The 18602-nt window shown below is 52.2% G+C and overlaps 1 protein-coding gene across 7 annotated transcripts in view; it reads left to right on the forward strand.

Annotated features, from left to right (window-relative positions):
* Positions 1 to 3219: 3219 nt before the first annotated feature.
* The window catches only part of LOC138419347 (zinc finger protein 667), a 44846-nt gene continuing 29463 nt past the window's right edge, over positions 3220 to 18602 (forward strand). For 3 of the 7 annotated variants that reach the window (XR_011248947.1, XM_069552121.1, XM_069552118.1), the window contains exons 1-4: positions 3942 to 4083; positions 11759 to 11922; positions 16084 to 16174; positions 17665 to 17791. Coding sequence is in view for 5 of the 7 variants with exons in the window: in XM_069552121.1 (XP_069408222.1) it covers positions 16142 to 16174; positions 17665 to 17791 (160 nt within the window). In the remaining 2 variants the exon portion in view is untranslated. Of the gene's footprint in view, positions 3472 to 3898; positions 4084 to 11758; positions 11923 to 16083; positions 16175 to 17664; positions 17792 to 18602 lie in introns of those variants that run through there. The other 4 variants (XM_069552117.1, XM_069552119.1, XR_011248948.1 and 1 more) reach the window with 4 other exon arrangements.

Raw genomic sequence — 18602 nt, forward strand, 5'->3', positions numbered from 1 at the left:
TTTGCCAACGTTGCCCTATAGCACCAGCGGTTTTGTTTTGTTTTTAGTTTGAGCCTATGGAGAAGGGAATGGCTACACACGCCAGTATTCTGGCCTGGAGAATCCCATGGGCAGAGGAGCCTGGTGGGCTACAGTCCACGGGGTCGCAAAGAGTCAGACTCGACTGAGCAAGTAACACTTTTTTTTCTTTAGTTTGGGTCTAAGGACCTATATTTTCCAGCCTGTTCCTTAAATGGGGAGCAAACACTCTTATACAGCAATGTGAAGTAGGTGGAGGCCAGGGAAGATGCTCTACAGTGTACAGGACGGCCTCCAGACACAAATGCTGATGATGTTTAGGCCGAGAAACACGGGTCCACTTTCCGAGACCCCTCACCCAAAATATCCATTCCCCCTGTTCAATCCCTGCTGTCTCCATGGCAAAGGGCACTTAACAATGGGCATTTAAGCGGCTGGATCCCCTTGCAGTCCAAGGGACCCTCAAGAGTCTTCTCCAACAACACAGTTCAAAGGCATCAATTCTTCGGTGCTCAGCTTTCTTTGTAGTCCAACTCTCACATGACTACTGGAAAAACCATAGCCTTGACTAGACAGACCTTTGTTGGTAAAGTAACGTCTCTGCTTTTTAATATGCTGTCCAGATTATAACTTTCCCTCCAAAGAGTAAGCGTCTTTTAATTTCATGGCTGCAATCACCATCTGTAGTGATTTTAGAGCCCAGAAAAATAAAGTCTGACACTGTTTCCACTGTTTCCCCATCTATTTCCCATGAAGTGATGGAACCAGATGCTGTGATCTTAGTTTTCTGAATGTTGAGTTTTAAGCCAACTTTTTCACTCTCTTTCACTTTCATCAAGAGTCTCTTTAGTTCTTCTTCACTTTCTGCCATAAGGGTGGTGTCATCTGCATATCTGAGGTTATTGATATTTCTACTGGCAATCTTGATTTCAGCTTGTGCTTCATCCAGTCCAGTGTTTCTCATGATGTACTCTGCATAGAAGTTAAATAAGCAGGATGACAACATACAGCTTTGACGTACTCCTTTTCCTGTTTGGAACCAGTCTGTTCCATGTCCAGTTCTAACTGTTGCTTTTTGACCTGCATACAGATTTCTCAAGAGGCAGGTCAGATGGTCTGGTATTCCCATCTCTTGAAGAACTTTCCACAGTTTATTGTGATCCACACAGTCAAAGGCTTTGGCATAGTCAATGAAGCAGAAATAGATGTTTTTCTGGAACTCTCCTGCTTTTTCGATGATCCAGTGGATGTTGGCAATTCGATCTCTGGTTCCTCTGCCTTTTCTAAAACCAGCTTGAACATCTGGAATTTCACAGTTCCCATATTGCTGAATTCTGGCTTGGAGAATTTTGAACATTATTTTACTAGTATGTGAGATGAGTGCAATTGTGCGGTAGATCTGGACTTCCTGTTTTGTATTTGTCAGGAATCACTGGGGACTGGAAAAGTCTGTTCACAGTGGCCCAGAGTGAAGCCTTTGATAAAATTTACCAAGACAAGATGGCTGGGCTCCCTCAAGCCCTATTCCCATGGGAATGATGGCCTCATGTTCCTGGACTGGATGTAAATGCTGAATATCCTGATGTTCTTGTGTTCGAGCATGCTCATAGGAAGCAAACTTTAGTCTTACGGTTCAATTACACACTTCGTTGAAAATAACTGTGTTCCAAGAATACTATTTCATACTAGGTGGAAGTCATATAAACTTAAAAGTTCAGTGCCAGAGATGAAGTTTTAATGTAATACATACACCCACCCACCACACACACATACACAAAAAAGAAAACCATGTTCCTTATTAACTGCAAGCTACTGCTGCTTCACAAAGTTACATGATATTTCAAACACCCAGAATAAGAAAAAAAAAACCAGTATTTAAAAACTCATGTGAATTCTGATTCGTTAATAAATAAAAGTCTTCCAGGTAGTCTAGTGGATAAGAATGGGCCTGGCAGTGCAGATCGGGGGAAGATTCCACATGCCCTGGGGCAGCAAAGCCCGTGCGCCACACACAACTACTGAGCCCGCACTCTGGAGCTCGGGGAAGCTTCTAGAGCGCTAGCGTGTGTACTTGGGGGGATCCTGATGATCACTTGTGCACAGTTCTCTGGCTGATGGTGACACAGCAGGGGCGTGTCACACGGGTTAACGGTATCAGGCCTTAGGTTGCAGGACTTCCCTGGTGGCTCGTCTGCCTACAATGCAGGAGACCCAGGTTTGATCCCTGGGTCGGGAAGGTCCTCTGGGGAAGGAAATGGCAACCCACTCCAGTACTCTTCCCTGGAAAGTCCCATGGATGGAGAAGCGTGGTAGGCTACAGTCCATGGGGTCGCAGAGTGGGACACAACTGGGCTACTTCACTTGGTCACTTGGTCTTGGTCTTAGGTTGCAAGAGCCCTGGGGCTATGTGTTCATCCTCATCAAGTATGAATAGTTTGTCCATTTGGTGGGGGAGGGGGTTCACAGCTGCAAAAGAGCTCAGCAAATGTGCATCAGCTACTATCTGGGGACTTCAGAGGGGAGCTGCGGCAGAGGCCGCGGGGGAAGGCCTAACCCTCCATCGTGGGGTCCTGCGTGGTTACACTTCCAGAAACGGCACACACTATCTGCGGGTTCTCCCTGACACACAAACTCACAGCCACAAAAACTGGAATGTACAGAGTTAGTATTTTAACCTCTGTGGGCCAATGTCTGTGGCCGCTACTCAGCTCCGCATCGTCCAAAAGCAGCCACACATGACGGGTGGAGGTGCACAGGCACACACATTCAAAACTAGTTTTCAACAATAAGTACATAAAAAGTTTCCACACAGGTTGTTGTTTTAGTCACTCAGTCGTGTTCGACTCTCTGCGATCCCATGGACTGTAGCCCGCAGCCTCCTCTGTCCATGGGATTCTCCAGCAAGAATACTGGAGTGGGCTGCCATGCCCTCCTCCAGGGGATCCTCCCGACCCAGGGATCCAACCACAGTGCCCTGCATTGGCAGGCGGATTCTTCACCACTGAGCCACCAGGGAAGCAGTACACAACCACAAATGGTGGGTTATGTACACAACGCACAATCGCAACACCTCCCATCCTCTCAGTCTCGCGGTCCCCTCACGCGCCGCCACAAGAGGGCGCCCGCGTCCCCACCGGGCCCACTCGCAGTCGCGTCATCACAAGGCGTGGAAACAGGCCGCAGGGGCTCCTGGGAGGTGTAGTCCAGTCCGAGTCTCGAAAGGCGCCGAGCAAAGGACTCTGGGGCAGTTCGTTCAGCCAAGTAGCAAACGAGATTCCACCCTTGTCCTGGAGGACCATCCCTTCGCCCCTCTCCTGGGTCCATTCGACTCTAGGCCAGACAGATCGGAGCCACCGTGAGCCGGGATCCTGCAACCTCACGTCACGAGGCTTCTGGGAGGAGCAGCCTGAGCTCGCAGTGCGCAGGCGCCAGCGCGCGCGTTCCAGGCCGCGGGTGAGCCCGGCTCTTACGGCCCTTTAAGCCCTGGGGGCAGAGGGAAGGGTGTTGGGACGCAAAGCCCCCTGACGGGAGCGTGTAGGTATGGATGCCCAGGAGGGCAGCGAACTGGGGAGACTGGGTCTGGCTGAAGGGACCAAGGCAGGGCCTGAGCACCTGAATCCGTCTACGTGATCGCCTAGGGACCGCTACAGGTGCGGCCCCCGGGAGCGCTAAGCGCAGCCTGCACCTGCGCGCTTTGGTGCAGGGGGCGGGGCTTCGGGCGGGGCCACGCCCCCAAGAGAGGCTCGGATTGCCCGAGCGTGCCTGCCGCGGCCGGCGTGTGAGGGGGCGGGGCCTCAGGCCCGAGCCGGTGGGAGCGGTAAGTGAGCGCCTGCGCGCCGCGTGGCTTTGTTTAGGGGCGGGGCCTCGGGCGCTCGGGGACGCCCTGGGGGCGGGGCCGCGGCCCGTCGACGTGTCCCGCGCGTGACGGGGCGGGGCCCGGCGGCGAGGGCCCGGGGGCCCCGCAGGGGAGTGCGCAGGCGTGGGGAGCGAACCCGGAGCCAGGGGCGCGCGAGGCGCCGGCGCAGCGGCTGCGGTCGCCGCCCGGGCGCGACCCGGGAGGACGGGGTGAGTGTGTGTGTGTCTGGCTGAGCTTGTGTGTCTGGGCGCCCGCGACCGCCCGCGGGGCCTTGTCTGGTCGTGTGGTGACGGAGTGTGAGATGAAGGACTGTGCGAAGCGTGTGGTGGCGGCGCCGTGCTGTGAGGGGAGGAGGGCGTGTGGTGGCGTTTCCGCGGGTCTGTGACGGAGCCGGCCATGTGGGGCCGGGGACGAGCCTCGGGCCCGCGTTCGTCTTTCCCCGCGAGGTCTGTGGTGGTCGTGTGAGGAAGACGCGACCGCGCCTGTGGGAGGGCGCCGGGGGCGGGCGTGTGAGCGTGGCTGTGGGGATCCGTGCCGCTGGAGCGCGTTCGTGTGTGTGGCCGTGTGGCGCCGTCTGGCGTGGCTGCGTGGTTTGACCCGGTGGCTGTCCGGCGTCAGCGGCTCTGCGGCTGTGCGTGGGTGGCGGTGTCCCGGCGCCGTCGTGCTGTGTCTCTCTCTCCCTGCAGCCGCGGGAGGAGGGTCCAGGCGGGGAGGACGCTGCGCCGCTTCACGGGCGTGCAGGCTTCTGGGTAAATCGGGTGATGACAGCGCCCGCGTCAGCGCTGGGACGGTTACCCGGGGTAACGTCGTGAAATCCAAATACCCAGGACGGAGCGTGGCTCTCACAGCCCGGTGTGGGCGCTGGGTGTTTGCTGTCTTGCTGGTGGCCGTGTGTCCTTGTCCCCGCCCTGAGGTGGGATCGCAGTGGGGAATGCTAGCGGAATCTTCGCCTCTGAACTTGAGATTGGGTGGTCATCCTAGAAGCTGAAGAGCTGAACTCTTCTGGCCCAGTTGCTCCTTTTTGTCTGTTATTGCATTAATGCATCTGAAGGGCGGGCAGAGTCAGCCGTGGTTTCCCAGGTGGCACAGGGGTGAAGAACCCGCCTGCCAATGCTGTAGACGCAGGGTCTATCCCTGGGTCAGGAAGATCCCCTGGAGGAGGAAGTGTCAACCCACTCCAGTATTCTTGCCTGGAAAATCCCATGGACAGAGGAGCGTGGTGGGGTGCAGTCCATAGAGTCAGAAAAGAGTTGGACAGACTGAGCGTGGACGCGCATGCGCACACGCATGCGGTCTTCCTTGGTCTCTGGGACCTGTGACTGCATGTGGTTGTGTGTTTGCTTCCTAACAGTGTAGCTTGGGGGGCTCTGGGACTTCTGGTTCCATCACTCAGTTGTTGTGTGATCTGGGGAGAGGTCACTTATATTGCCACTGCAAAATGGAGATAATAGTACTGAACTTATGCTTGTGGTGAATGTTAAGTACTGGGTTAGCCAAAAAGTTTGTTTGGGTTTTTCTGTAAAATGTTATGGAAAAACTCAAGTGAATCGTTTGATCAACCCAATCGAAAAGTGCCTGACACAAGTAAGCAATATATAAACGATAATTGCTTTACTATTAGTGTAATAACTGCAGAGATTTCACAGAGAATAAAATCCACACAAGAAGAAAAGCAAAAAGTGGAGCCCCAGGCAAAGGGTTTCAGGTCGAGAGGTAAAAGAACCTTAAAGTCTAGGTCAAGCTTGCATTCAGAATTTTCTGGTCAGGGTCCTGGGAGTGCAGGAGCAGAGGGTCTTCCCGGATCGAGCTGTCCCGAGGGAGGACATGGGGTTGCCACCCAAGATAGGAAGTGGCAGGGACTGGGGAGAAGTATTCCTGGTAACACAGAGATCTGGAGACATCTGTCAGCCTGTCCAGGGCTTCTCAGCTTTGGTACTTTGGATAGTTAGGGTCAGATAGTTTTTCATTGGAATGGGGTACAGGGAAGGGCTGTCCTATATATTGTAGGATATTTAGCATTATTTCTGCCTTCTACCCGCTAGAAGCCAGTAGCACACCCCGCTTCCCCAGTTTTGACAAGCAGACATGTCTCTGGACACAGCCTGGCCTCCTGTGGAGGATACAGTCCTCCTAGTCAAGAACTACTAGTGTGCAGCACCATGATGAGGGCACACCATGAACGTTCTCAGGGCCTGAGGGTGGGCCGGAGAGGGAGAGGGCTCGACGAGAGAGGGGATAGAGGGATATTGTTCCGGAGATGAGAAAGAAAAAAAGAGTATCTGTGGCCTGCAGCCTGGGTGGGCTCTGAGAGGCACTCCCTCACTCAGCATTCAGATGCCTGCCGTGGGCCAGGCTGACAAGACAGACTAGGCTTCTACTCATCTGGTGCTTGCATTTAGTAGAGAGATGAAGTTAAATTCATAGCAGGTGGCAGTAAGTGTCTTAAAAAGTAAAGCAGGGTGAAGGGATAACACAGTGACAGTGGGTGCATTTTCAGTATTAACACCAAGGCTTCCTGTGGACATCTCAGTTAACTCCAAAGCCAGGAATGACTCCTTGGAATTCTATTTTAAAAGATTATTGATTTATTTACTTGTTTTTGGCTGCACTGGGTTTTCATTGCTGCTCTCGGGCTTTCTCTAGCTGTGGGGAGCAGGGGCTACTCTAGTTGCAGTGTGCCGGCTTCTCATTTTGGTGGCTTCTGTTCTTGCAGAGCGTCCCAGGCTCTAGAGCGCGGGCTCAGTAGCTGTGGCACACGTGGGCTTAGTTGCCTCGAGGCATGTGGGATCTTCCCAGACCAAGGATCGAACCCATGTCTCATGCACTGGCAGGCAGATTCTTAACCACTGGACCAGCAGAGAAGTCCCTCCTTGGAATTCTTGGATCAGGGAATATAAGAGTTCGAGCTTATCAAAGACTTTGTTCTCCCCAGTGCTCAGGTCTGGGCTTCAACAGGGAGATCTCCAGCCTGGGGCTCCGAGACTGAGGCAGTAGTCTGAACTGTGGCTTTGCATAGAGTAGAAATCTTAGAAGATAGGAATAAGACATGCTTGGACTCAGGTCCCAGTGACTGACTTGATCATTCTGGCATCGGGCCCCGCCCTCAGTTTTTAATTTAAAAAACTCCCGAGAGATTACTGTGTACAAACAGGGTTGAGAGCTACAGCTGTGAGAGTCTGTGGGCTCTTCTGGGGCTTCTCAGTATAAGAGAAATTAATTTTATGGCGGGGAGGGAAGAGGAGATACCAGTGACCAGTGCTTCCAATATCTTGTCAAAGGCAGTCTTGACCGCTGTACTTCCCTGCAGTAGGGACATTCCTAGCCCTATCCCATTTTAAGTGAGGAAGTCAAATCTATTCCCACGCCCAGCAGAGAAAATGGCGGGGCTGACATTCAGGTGCAAAGCCTGTGTTTTCTGTTCAGCTGCGCTTGCGTCTTTGGAGAAAGTACCTTCCTGTATCCCTGGTGTCTGGGGCTTTCAGGTTCAGGGTAAGAGTGAGCTTAAAATACTAGGCAGGTGGTACAGCAGGAACAAGCTGGCTGAACAGAGGCAGTGAGACTGTGCCTTTCAGGTATGTCAGGACCCGTCCCCCACTCGACACCCAGCAGAGCCCCCCGGATCGCGGGGGTGCTGCGCCCAGAAGGGAGGCATGGCCACTGTCCAGTAACTTACAAAAAAAATTCTTTCTTCGTTTTGGCCGTGCTCGGTTTTCGTTGCTTTGCGCGGGCTGTCTCTGGTTGCAGTGAGCAGCCGGCTGCTCGCTGCAGTGGCTGCTCCTGTTGCGAGGCACAGGCTCTAAGTGTGCAGGCTTCGGTAGTTGCAGCATGCGGGCCCAGTGGTTGTGGCTCATGGGCTCATTACTTGCGGCGCACAGGCTTAGTTGCTCCGTGTCATGTGGAATCTTCCTGTACCAGGGCTCAAACATGTGTCCCCTGCACTGGTGGGCAGATTCTCATCCCCTGCGCCATCAGGGAAGTCCCACTGTCCAGTAGCTTTTGTGTGTGTGTGTTTTAGCAAAACTTTACAAAAATGGTGGCCAGATTTGGCCTCCCCCCACACACTGTATTTTATGGACCTCTGCCCTAGACTATGATTTTTCCACGAGGTCTTGGACAGAATGCTCTGTTGATTCCCCAGGCCATGGCTGGGCCTTGGGGAACCTAGGTGGGGTAGGGTGGACTTCAGAATTCTCTTTCTTAGGCCCGCCGGAGGCTGAAGCACTGGGCCAGGGCGGGGGCTGATGTGGGAGAGAACTGGGGTGGGCAGGAGCCCCCTGCTGCCATGAACTCGTCTTAGGTAATGCTGATTCTCGGGCTTACTCAGAAGCCACCAGCTCCCAGTCCATGGGACGTCAGAGTCACCCGGGGCACTTGTTTAAAACTTGGGGCCCGTGACCCCAGACCTTCCAGGAGGTTCAGTGAATCTGTGCGGGGGTTCATCGAGTCTGTTCTCCCGGGCGGCCAGGGTGGCCTGGCTTCCACACGTGGTTCCACCTCTCAGCAGAAGTGGGGCTGATGAGGGACAGAGGGGAGCTTGATGACGGTTTAATGGGCCAGGGCTGTCCTTCTGCAGGTGGGGCGACAGTCTGTAGAGAGACCCGACTTGCCCAACGTCACTTGGAGCTGATGTCACTTTTCACCTCGGGTTTCTGGCAAATCCTGGTGGGGGGAGGGTTGCAGGTGAGGAGACGCTGAGCAGGAGTCAGATAGATGGTCCAGGGAATGCTTTTTGAGAGAAGTTCTTCTCTGGCCCCTGTGCGTCCAGCCCTGGAAAGATGGTGGCCAGGCTGAGGGCTGAGACTGAAGTCCTCTGCATGAGGAGGTGGAGGAGGGCTTGTGCAGCCCCCACGCCTGGGGCTGGGGCCCGTGTCCCCTGATGGGCCTCGGCCCCACCGTGCTGCCCGAGTTCCTGGGGGGAGACAGCTGGAAGCTGGAGGATGCAGCCGTGCCTTCTCAGGAGCCCAGGGAGGGGTGGCCTGGGAGGGCAGGCCTGGGAGCTGTGGAAGGCCGCCAGGTCCACGTTTGTCCATGTACCGGACGTCGTTTCGCATTTCAGGCGTAAGCCTTGAGGACCTGTTGTGCAGGGGCGGACACAGCTGGGGGCTGGCTGTGATGAGGGCACTCCTGAGTCCTGGGGACAAATGCCAGCTTTGGGGTCCAGAGGGACAGAATCTGCCCTCCCCACCACTGTCACCTGGCTGGAGGGGAGCGTGTGGTCAGAGCCCCAGCTGGGAAATGAGAGAGTTCCAAAATGTGCCAAGAGCCTGACCACAGGCCCCAAACACGAGGTCCTGGAGACGCCCAACTCCAAGCGCCCTTTGAGAGCCAAGGAGGGGCCGGATCCGGAGGGCAGTCTGTGTGTGAGGACCTGGGCCCTGTCCGTCCTGCCATGGGGGCTGTGTGCCCGCCGGGAGGTGTCCAAGGCGCAGGCGCAGCTGCTCTGTTTCTGCCGCTGTGCCTTCTGCAGAGCGCTCAGGGCAGCCTCGGCGGCCTCTCAGATGTCTTCGTCGTTCTCCTGAAATGGCAGAACATTTCAGGTAGAGGGCACGCTGGCCCTGCATGCAGGTGCTGGTCTCCAGCTGGGCCTCCTGAAGCTTGTGCAGCCTCTCCGTGTCCTTCCCCAGCTCCAGTGAGCAGCATGGGGACCCCACGCAGAGACGTGACCTCAGGGAAGCCCTCCGTGAGAACGTTGCCATAGCTGGTGGGGTTCATGACATCCTGGCAGGTGGGCACGAGGCAGGTGTTCTGGTGGGACAGGGGCTCCAGCGGTGTCGTCTTCGTGCCCAGCAGTGTCATGGGGGTTCCTGGTCACCTCCTTGCTGCCCGCCTTCATGCTGGACGTGTCCTTGTTGAATGGATGGGGCGTCGTGCTCGGGGAAGGAGCCCTGGCCATTCACGAGCAGTGACGTCTTGCCCCGGCCCCCGTCGGCCATCACCATGACCTTTGGCTCCTTCCTGCCTGGGCCTGGGGTGGCAGTCAGGGCTGAGGCTCCGGCCGCACGGTATCCAGCGCCAGGAGCCAGCAGCACTGGCAGCAGTGTGGGGTGGAGCTTTCCAGGAAGTTTGGAAGCTTGAACTCATCCTGGTTCTAGCCATCCCCACCTTAGGAGCGAGGCTTTAGTGCTGTGCTGAATTGCACAGCCCTTTCCTGCCCTGTGGTCTGGGACTCAGAATGCAGGCCCGGTTTAGATCCCTCCCCTGAGGTGTAGTGGGATCCAGCCTCTTTATTTTGTGTTGTTCTTTCGAAGAGGTGATTGTCTGTGCGTTTGCCAAAGCGTAGATAGGGAAAAGGGAATTTTGAAACCTAGTGACCCAGTTCCATTCTTCAGGGACAGTCATTGCTACCAACTTCTTTATTCCATTTCCAGAACTTGTCTGTGCCTTTTCACTCAAGTATTCATATCCTGTTTTGTTTTTTTTTTAACCTAAGCATTTTCCTCTACACCTATTTTCCATTGTTATACCATGTCTTGGAAATCATTTCACACACGACAGGCGCAGCAGATTTCTTAGCCTCAGTAGAGCTGCCCTCGTGGGCCTGATTGTTCGTTCTGTGCTCTGGGCACTGTCCTGAACCTTGCAGCATCTCTTGTCTCTGCCCATTAGATGCCTGGAGCACCTCACCCCTCAAGCTGGGACAACTGCAAATGTCCCAGACGTTGCATCTCCTGGGAGCAAAATTAGCCCCAGTAAAGACCCACTGGTGTCGTGCTGCCTTATTCCTCGTAAGGCTGCTTGGTGCCCCATCTGTGCATGTCGCGTTCCCTCACTCCTTTTCGCACTGATAGGCAGCTGTTTCCAGGCTCTTGACAGGTAGTTAACCATAATGGGGAGAACCTTTGTATTCTATTACAGGTTAATCACTAAAGGGCCATTGCTTGTAAGCTTAAGTGATACACAGTGGCCCATCTCTGGGAACTCTGTCTGCCAGGTGATGAGCATGGAGGTAAAACATCTTTGTTTAGGTCTCCGGAATCATCCCGACCAGGGCCACCTGTGAATGACAGCAGGAAGGAAGAAATTGACACATCCCTTTCAGAGGCTGACTGGAACCAGGAAATGTTTGCCTTTACTGCCCCTCCTTTTTGCATAAAAGAAGCCTGAATTCTAACTTAGGCAAGGTGGTTCTTTGGGACATGAGTCCACCACCTTCCCATCTCCTGGCTTTTCAGATAAAGTCAATGTTCCTTGTTCCAGCAGCTTGTGTCTCGGTTTATTGGTCTGTCATATGCTGAGCACTGTGAGCTCAGACTTAGTAAGATGATGACAATTTAAAAACTAACATTTGTTTAGCACTGGCGCTCCCCTGAGTTCAGTGAGTGTTTTCATTCATTTAATTTTCACAGCAGCCCTGTGAAGTTGTCCTGCTTATTTTCCTCGTTTGGCTGTTGAGGAAGCTGAGGCCCAGAGAGGACAGGGAGGGCGTCTGAGTCACTCAGGAAGTGGGTGGCGAAGTCGGAAGCTAAACCCAGACCGCCTGGCTCCAGATGCATGCCCTCCACCGAGGCCCTGCCCTGGCTCCTCCTGCAAACCCTGTGATTTTACACACACACAGGAATGTCCAAAGACGCATCAGAAACACCCGGGTCAGATAGCATGTGCACCCTCAGTCTTAGGCGGCATTGCCAAGTCGCCAGTCTCTAGCCAGCCCTGTGTGAGAATTCTTACTGCAGCCCTCTTGGTGGGTGTCAGGCGTCCTTGGTGATGCTTGGTGTAGACCAAATTAAAAAGGAACAGGAAGGCGCGAGATAACCGTGTGCCTGTTGTTGAGGGTGCAGATGAGCAGACTGAGGCTTTATGTAGCTCTCCCACAGCCAGTAATCGGCAGAGGCAAACTTTGAATCTAGAATTATCTAATCACAAACTGCTGTTCTTTCCTCCCAGCTGTGCCGAGTTCCTCGGAGGAAATTACTTCGTGGACGAGAATCACACACCTTCAGTTCACGGTGTGTGACAAGCACAAGCAGCTATGAGAAACCACAGGATGGACGCCGTGCCACTTCCTGGAGCAGTCCACTCGACTTGAGGAGTCAGAAAGGAAGAATCTGGTAAGTGATTTTAAATACAGTTTTTATATTAGCACAGATCTATCATGACGTGGAATGCGAAAGTCATATGGTTGCTGCAGAAAAAAGAACAGAAGACTTCAGGAGTTTGATGTGGTTGGGCAGCTGCTTTGGGGTGTTCTCAGGCTGCTGAGTTAGACATGAGCCCTCCTTGCTGTGCAGGGACGTTAGTCGGAAGAGCTTACAGGCTGCGTGGCAGTGGAGTGCTGGAGCTGGCCTGCCCCGGCTCACGCAAGCCCGTAGGGCACACGTCTCCCCAGTCTCAGGCTCAGTGGCATCAGTTTGGTACCTGACAGCGCACGCTGGTGGCAGTCTTCACGCCATGGAAATGGGCAGACATTGCAGGCGACCCAGCACCCGTTTCAAATACAGCAGTGTGTACATGACCTTCTGCAGCAGCCATGGGGTGGTTCTCTGTGAGTCTCTGTCTGTTTCGTAGGTAACTTCTTTCGTGCCGCTTCTTTTTAGATTCCGCATATAAGGACGTCACATGGCACTCCTCCTGCTCTGACTTCACTCAGTAGACGCTCTCTGGGCCCGTCCGTGCTGCTGCAGACGGCGCCGTCTCATTCTGCTTGGTGGCCGAGCACGTTCCCCTGAATGTGCGTCCGCACCTCTGTCCGCTGCTGTCAGTGCACATTTAGGTTGCTCACGTGTCTCGGCGTTGGCAGCGCTGCTGCAGTGAGCATTGGGTGCAGGTGGCCTTTCAGGTCGTGTCTTTCTCCAGATCCACGCCCAGGCCTCGGCTTGCAGGGTCACATGGTAGCTCTGCTTCTAGTTTTTAAGGAACCTCCATACTGTTCTCCATAGTGGCTGTCCCAATTTACATTCCCACCCATAATGTAGGAGGGTTCTCTTCTCTCCCCCCTCTCTTTAGCATTTATTGTTTGTGGATTTTTGACGATGGCCATTCTGACTGGTGTGAAGTGATACCTCATTTAGCTTTGATTTGCATTTCTCTAATAATGAGCTGTGTTGAACATCTTTACATGTGCCAGTTGGCCATCTGTGTGTCATCTTTGGAGAAATGTCTACTTAGGTCTTCTGCCCTCTTTTTGAGTGGCTTGTTGGTTTTGATGCTCTTAAGTATCATAGTTCAGTTCAGTCGCTCAGTTGTGTCCAACTCTTTGCGACCCCATGAATCACAGCACACCAGGCCTCCTTGTCCATCACCAACTCCTGGAGTTCATCCAGAGTCATGTCCATTGAATCGGTGACGCCATCCAACCATCTCATCCTCTGTCATCCCCTTCTCCTCCTGCCCTCAATCTTTCCCAGCATCAGGGTCTTTTCAAATGAGTCAGCTCTTCGAATCAGGTGGCCAAAGTATTGGAGTTTCAGCTTCAACATCAGTCCTTTCAATGAACACTCAGGACTGATCTCCTTTAGGATGGACTGGTTGGATCTCCTTGCAGTCCAAGGGACTCTCAAGAGTCTTCTCCAACACCACAGTTCAAAAGCATCAGTTCTTCAGCGTTCAGCTTTCTTTATAGTCCAGCTCTCACATCCACACACAACTACTGGAAAAACCATAGCTTTCACTAGATGGACCTTTGTTGACAAAGTAATGTCTCTGCTTTTTAATATGGTGTCTAGGTTGGTCATAACTTTCTTTCCAAGGAGCAAGTGTCTTTTAATTTCATGGCTGCAGTCACCATCTGCAGTGATTTTGGAGCCCCCCAAAATAAAGTCTGTCACTGTTTCCACTGTTTCCCCATCTGTTTGACATGAAGTGATGGGAGCAGATGCCATGATCTTAGTTTTCATAGCTGTTTGTAGATTTTGGAGACTAATCCCTTACCAGTCACATTGATGCAGATATTTTCTCCCAATCTGTGGGTTGTCTTTTTGTTTTGTTTATTATTTCCTTTGCTGTGCAAAAGCTTTTGAGTTTGAGTAGGTCTCATTCCCGGAGAAGGCAATGGCACCCCACTCCAGTACTCTTGCCTGGAAAATCCCATGGACGGAGGAGCCTGGAAGGCTGCAGTCCATGGGGTCTCTGAGGGTCAGACACGACTGAGCGACTTCCCTTTCACTTTTCACTTTCATGCATTGCAGAAGGAAATGGCAACCTACTCCAGTGTTCTTGCCTGGAGAATCCCAGGGACGGGGGAGCCTAGTAGGCTGCCATCTATGGGGTCGCACAGAATTGGACACGACTGAAGCGACTTAGCAGCAGCAGCAGCAGCAGCAGAAGGTCCCATTCCATTTGTTTTTGTTTGTTTTTATTTCCATTTTTTGGTGAGATGGATTGAAGAAGATACTGCTGTGGTTATGTGAGAGTGTTCTGCCTATGTTTTCCTATAGGAGGTTTATAGTATTCCGTCTCATGTTTTTGAGCTTATTTTTGTGTATGGAGTTAAAGAATGATCTAGTTTCATTTTTTTTAACATATGACTGTCTAGTTTTCCAAGCACCATTTATTGAAGAGACTGTCTTTCCAACATTGTATAGTCTTATTAATAATACATTTTAAAACTCAATACGCTTTATCTGACATATTATCTTTTCAACTTGCAATCAATATAAACAATTACCCATGGGATTTTTTACATTCTATTTTTTTTCATATTAGGTCTTTAAAATCAGGTATGTATTTTATGGTTAGAGTGCACCTCAATGCAGACACTTAATTTTTATTGGAGATATTTGATCTAGATTTAAATTTTGTAAAATTTATTATTAGAGGGAGATCCCTGGTGGCTTAGTGGTTAGGATTCTGGGCTTTCACTGCTGTGCCCTGGGTTCCATCCCTGGCTGGGAAGCCGAGATACTCCACAAGCCACATGGCATGGCCCAAACGAACAAGCCCAAATTGCCCCAGACATACTTAAAAGCTTCACAGTAACTGAACTAAGGATCAGTTTTTAATCTTAGATTAGAGATAATTTTTAATTTGATGATTATATTAGTTATCATTTTTATGGTTTTAATAATAATTGAAATAAAATGAAACAGTTTCTTATTTCCAGAACTCAGTGTCTGCTGGTATTCATGTTGGACAAGACAGGTATAGAGCGACAGGGCGATAGAGGGCCTCCCTTGGAGGACTCTTGGCGTCTCGCCTCTTACTCTCTCACCCTGGTGCGCGCGACTGAGGTTTCTCTTCCAGATTTCTGCGCGCCTGTCTAATGAGCCCCTTCTGCAGCTCTTGCTTCCCCCTTCCTACCCCACCAACACACATCCATAGTAGTGGCCACACAGCCACCAAGAAAAATTTCTGTTAAATGTTAAGTCAGTCACATCATTCCTCTGCTCAGCTACCACCCCTCCCCACACCTTACCACACTTAGATCAACTCCAAACTGCTTGTCGCCCCCTTCAGGACCCAGTCCCTCCTGACCCCAGTCACCTCAGGCCCACCGTTTCCCCACTCTCTCACGCTGCTTCCGCTCAACATCCTCTGCCCTCCACACCCCTAGTGTGCGCCTGTCTCAGGCCCACCGTCTCCCGGTTCTCTCACGCTGCTTCTGCTCACCTGCATTCTCTCTGCCCTCCACACCCCTAGTGTGCGCCTGTCTCAGGCCCACCGTCTCCCGGTTCTCTCACGCTGCTTCCGCTCACCTGCATCCTCTCTGCCCTCCACATGCCCAGCGTGCGCCTGCTGCAGGGCTCTTGCACCCGCTGTACCTCTACCCGGAATGCCTTTCTCCCTGTGCCCAGGTGACTCACGCAAGTGCTGCAGTCACGCCTCAGCTCCGGGTGGCCTCTTCTGAGAGGCCTGCCCCCTCTTCCCTGCTCAGGTCCTGTTTCCTTCACAGCAGGGATCGCGGCTCACGCTGGTCTCTGTGTGGGCCTGTCTTCCCTGCTGGAACGTAAGGGACTGGGAGCGGTGCTGCTCTGCTCTGACTCTGCTTCCCCGCCAGCCCCTGGGACAGCTCCTGGCACGTGGCAGGCACGCCACAGCTAATTGTCAGCTGGAAGAGCAGGTGCCTGCCCCTTTCATTGTCTCCTGACCCGGCGCCTCCTGTGACCTCAGGAATAGACGGTGTTGGCTGCAGCTTCTCCCTGATGCTGAGAAAGGGCAGGAGTGTCTCAGATGACACTCTGACGTCCCCGGTGCGTGGTGTGACCAGGGTGTGGGCCCAGAAGCTGTGGCCTCCCAGTGGCCCAGGCAGTCTCACGGCTTCTCTTCTCCCCCAGGCCCACCTTCTCAGTGCCCTGCCCTCCTCCTGCTGCGAGCCCTAAGACGGAGGAGAGGATGCCTGCTGCTCGGGGGAAGTCTAAGGCCAAGGTAAGTAGTGACTGCTCCTCCTGTGGGAAAGTTCTTCTGCCGTGTAGGAAACCATTTCTTTCCTTCCGGCCCCATAGAGACCCAGGCAAGACATGGTCCCTGGTTTCCTTCCATCACCTCAGAGGGTGAGAGTGTGAGCAGGGGCCCCCTCTTCTTTTCTCTCAGTGTATGCATGACCTTTCACCTATTCATTCAGTATCTCCAGGGGCTCTGCCTGTCTTCCCTCCCCAGAGAGAAGGCCAGAGACACTGTGATTTCTCAAGGTGGACATGAGTGCCCAGGTGGGACCTGCTGGGGCAGAGGGCTGGATGTTGTCCTCCAGAGTTAAATCTGTAATGTTGCCGTTGTTTCTACTTGTACAGCCCGTATTTACAAGGAGGAAATTTCTCTAACTTTGAGAGACTTCTGACCCTGTAGGTATTCCGGTAGAGTTAGTTGGACCCAGGCCAGTGAGCCAGCCTCCTATGATAGGCATGTTTCAAGATTTTAGCGATCAAGCTATTTTCTACAGTAAGCCTCCTGAATGCAGTTTCTCATAACAGACACTTTTGCCCTTTAAGTTGTGTGTATTCGTTCCCTGTTGCCACAAACTTGGCCACTCAAGACAGCATACATTTATTTTCACAGGTTTGTGGGTTGGGGTTCAGACCCAGCTTGGGTTAGCTGGGTCCTCTGTTTTGGGTCTCACAAGAGTGAAATCAAGCTGTCCGCCAGCTGTGGTCCCATCGGATGCTCAGGGTCCTCTTCTGAACTCAGTGGTTACTGGCTAAATTTCATTCCTCCTCCTCCGCTTCCCGAGGGGCTCCCTCTGTCCACCTTCAAACCAGCGTCGACAGGTCCAGAACCGCTCACGCTGCAGTCTCCCCAGCTTGCCTTTCCGCTTTCCTCTTCCGCCAGCCGGAGAAGACCCTTTGCTCGTGGGGGCTCCTGTGATGACACCGAGCTGACCTAGATAATCCAGGCTACTTCCTCCTATTTCGAGGTCCACTGATTTAACCTTGATCACATCTGCAGAAATTTTGCCACATATAATGTACTCACATGTGGTTAGGGACATGAATCAGAAACAAGACTGCCCAGACTGAACCCCAGCTTCTCCACTGACAAGCTGTTAGGCCTCCAGTAAGCTACCTCACCTCTCTGGGCCTCAGTTCCCATATCTGTAACATCGCTGTGGTCCTCTTGGCAGTGCCCCAGTTGCTGCCTAACGTGAGCTAGTGCATGCAGGGTACCTAGAAGAATGCCTTGTCTTGTCAGTGCTGTGTAAATCCAAGTTGATATGCTTTTTGTGGAGCAAAACCTTTAATACCAGCCGTATCATATTGCATTGTGTTTTATTATTACAACTGCCCCTTTTGATCTCAGAACCTCAATGTTTCCTTCATAGAACCCTGGCGTCATGTGTCTTCCATGTTTGGAAGTCCACTGTTTTCTCCAGCTGTGTGGAAGCACAAGCCCACAGTGAAAGGACATCTGCTTTTCCGTTTCAGGCACCAGTGACATTTGGGGATTTGGCCATCTACTTCTCCCAGGAGGAGTGGGAATGGCTGAGCCCCATTCAGAAGGATCTGTATGAAGATGTCATGTTGGAAAACTACCAGAACCTGGTTTCTCTCGGTAAGGCTCTCCTGCTCCCATGATCCACAACTGGACTGTTGAGGGAGATGAGTCAGTTAGTCAGGGGAATAGAAGCCACTCCAGTTTGGCTTTTTTTTTTTAGTAGCTTCATTGAGGTATAATTCACATATTATACAATTCACCCATGTGAAGTATACAGTTCCGTTGGTTTTTGAAGTGTATTTACAGACTTGAGCACCCATCACCACAGTCAATTTTACATCTTCAGTTCAGTTCAGACAGTTGCTCAGTCACGTCTGACTCTTTGCGACTCCATGAACCGCAACACGCCAGGCCTCCCTGTCCATCACCAACTCCTGGACAAACCTATGTCCATTGAGTCGGTGGTGCCATCCAACCATCTCATCCTCTGTCATGCCCTTCTCCTCCTGCCTTCAATCTTTCCCAGCATGAGGGTCTTTTCAAATGAGTCAGCTGTTCACATCAGGTGGCCAAAGTATTGGAGTTTCAGCTTCAACATCAATCCTACCAATGAACACCCAAGACTGTTCTCCATTAGGATGGACTGGTTGGATCTCCTTGCAGTCCAAGGGACTCTCAAGAGTCTTCTCCAACATCTTCATTACCCCCCAAAGAAAGCCTGTGACTAGCATCAATCCCTGTTTTATTTACCTGTGCCAACTAACGCCCCCAGATTAGGCAAACACTGAACCATTATTTACTTTCTGTCTATGAATTTCCCTTTCTTGGTGTTCCATAAAAATGAAATTAAATATGCTGTCCTTTGTGTCTGACTTCTTTCATTTAAGGTAATATTTTTGAGGTTCATCTGCATTGTAGCATGTATCAG

Source organism: Ovis canadensis, chromosome 14 (assembly GCF_042477335.2).
Source record: "Ovis canadensis isolate MfBH-ARS-UI-01 breed Bighorn chromosome 14, ARS-UI_OviCan_v2, whole genome shotgun sequence".
NCBI lineage: Eukaryota > Metazoa > Chordata > Mammalia > Artiodactyla > Bovidae > Ovis > Ovis canadensis.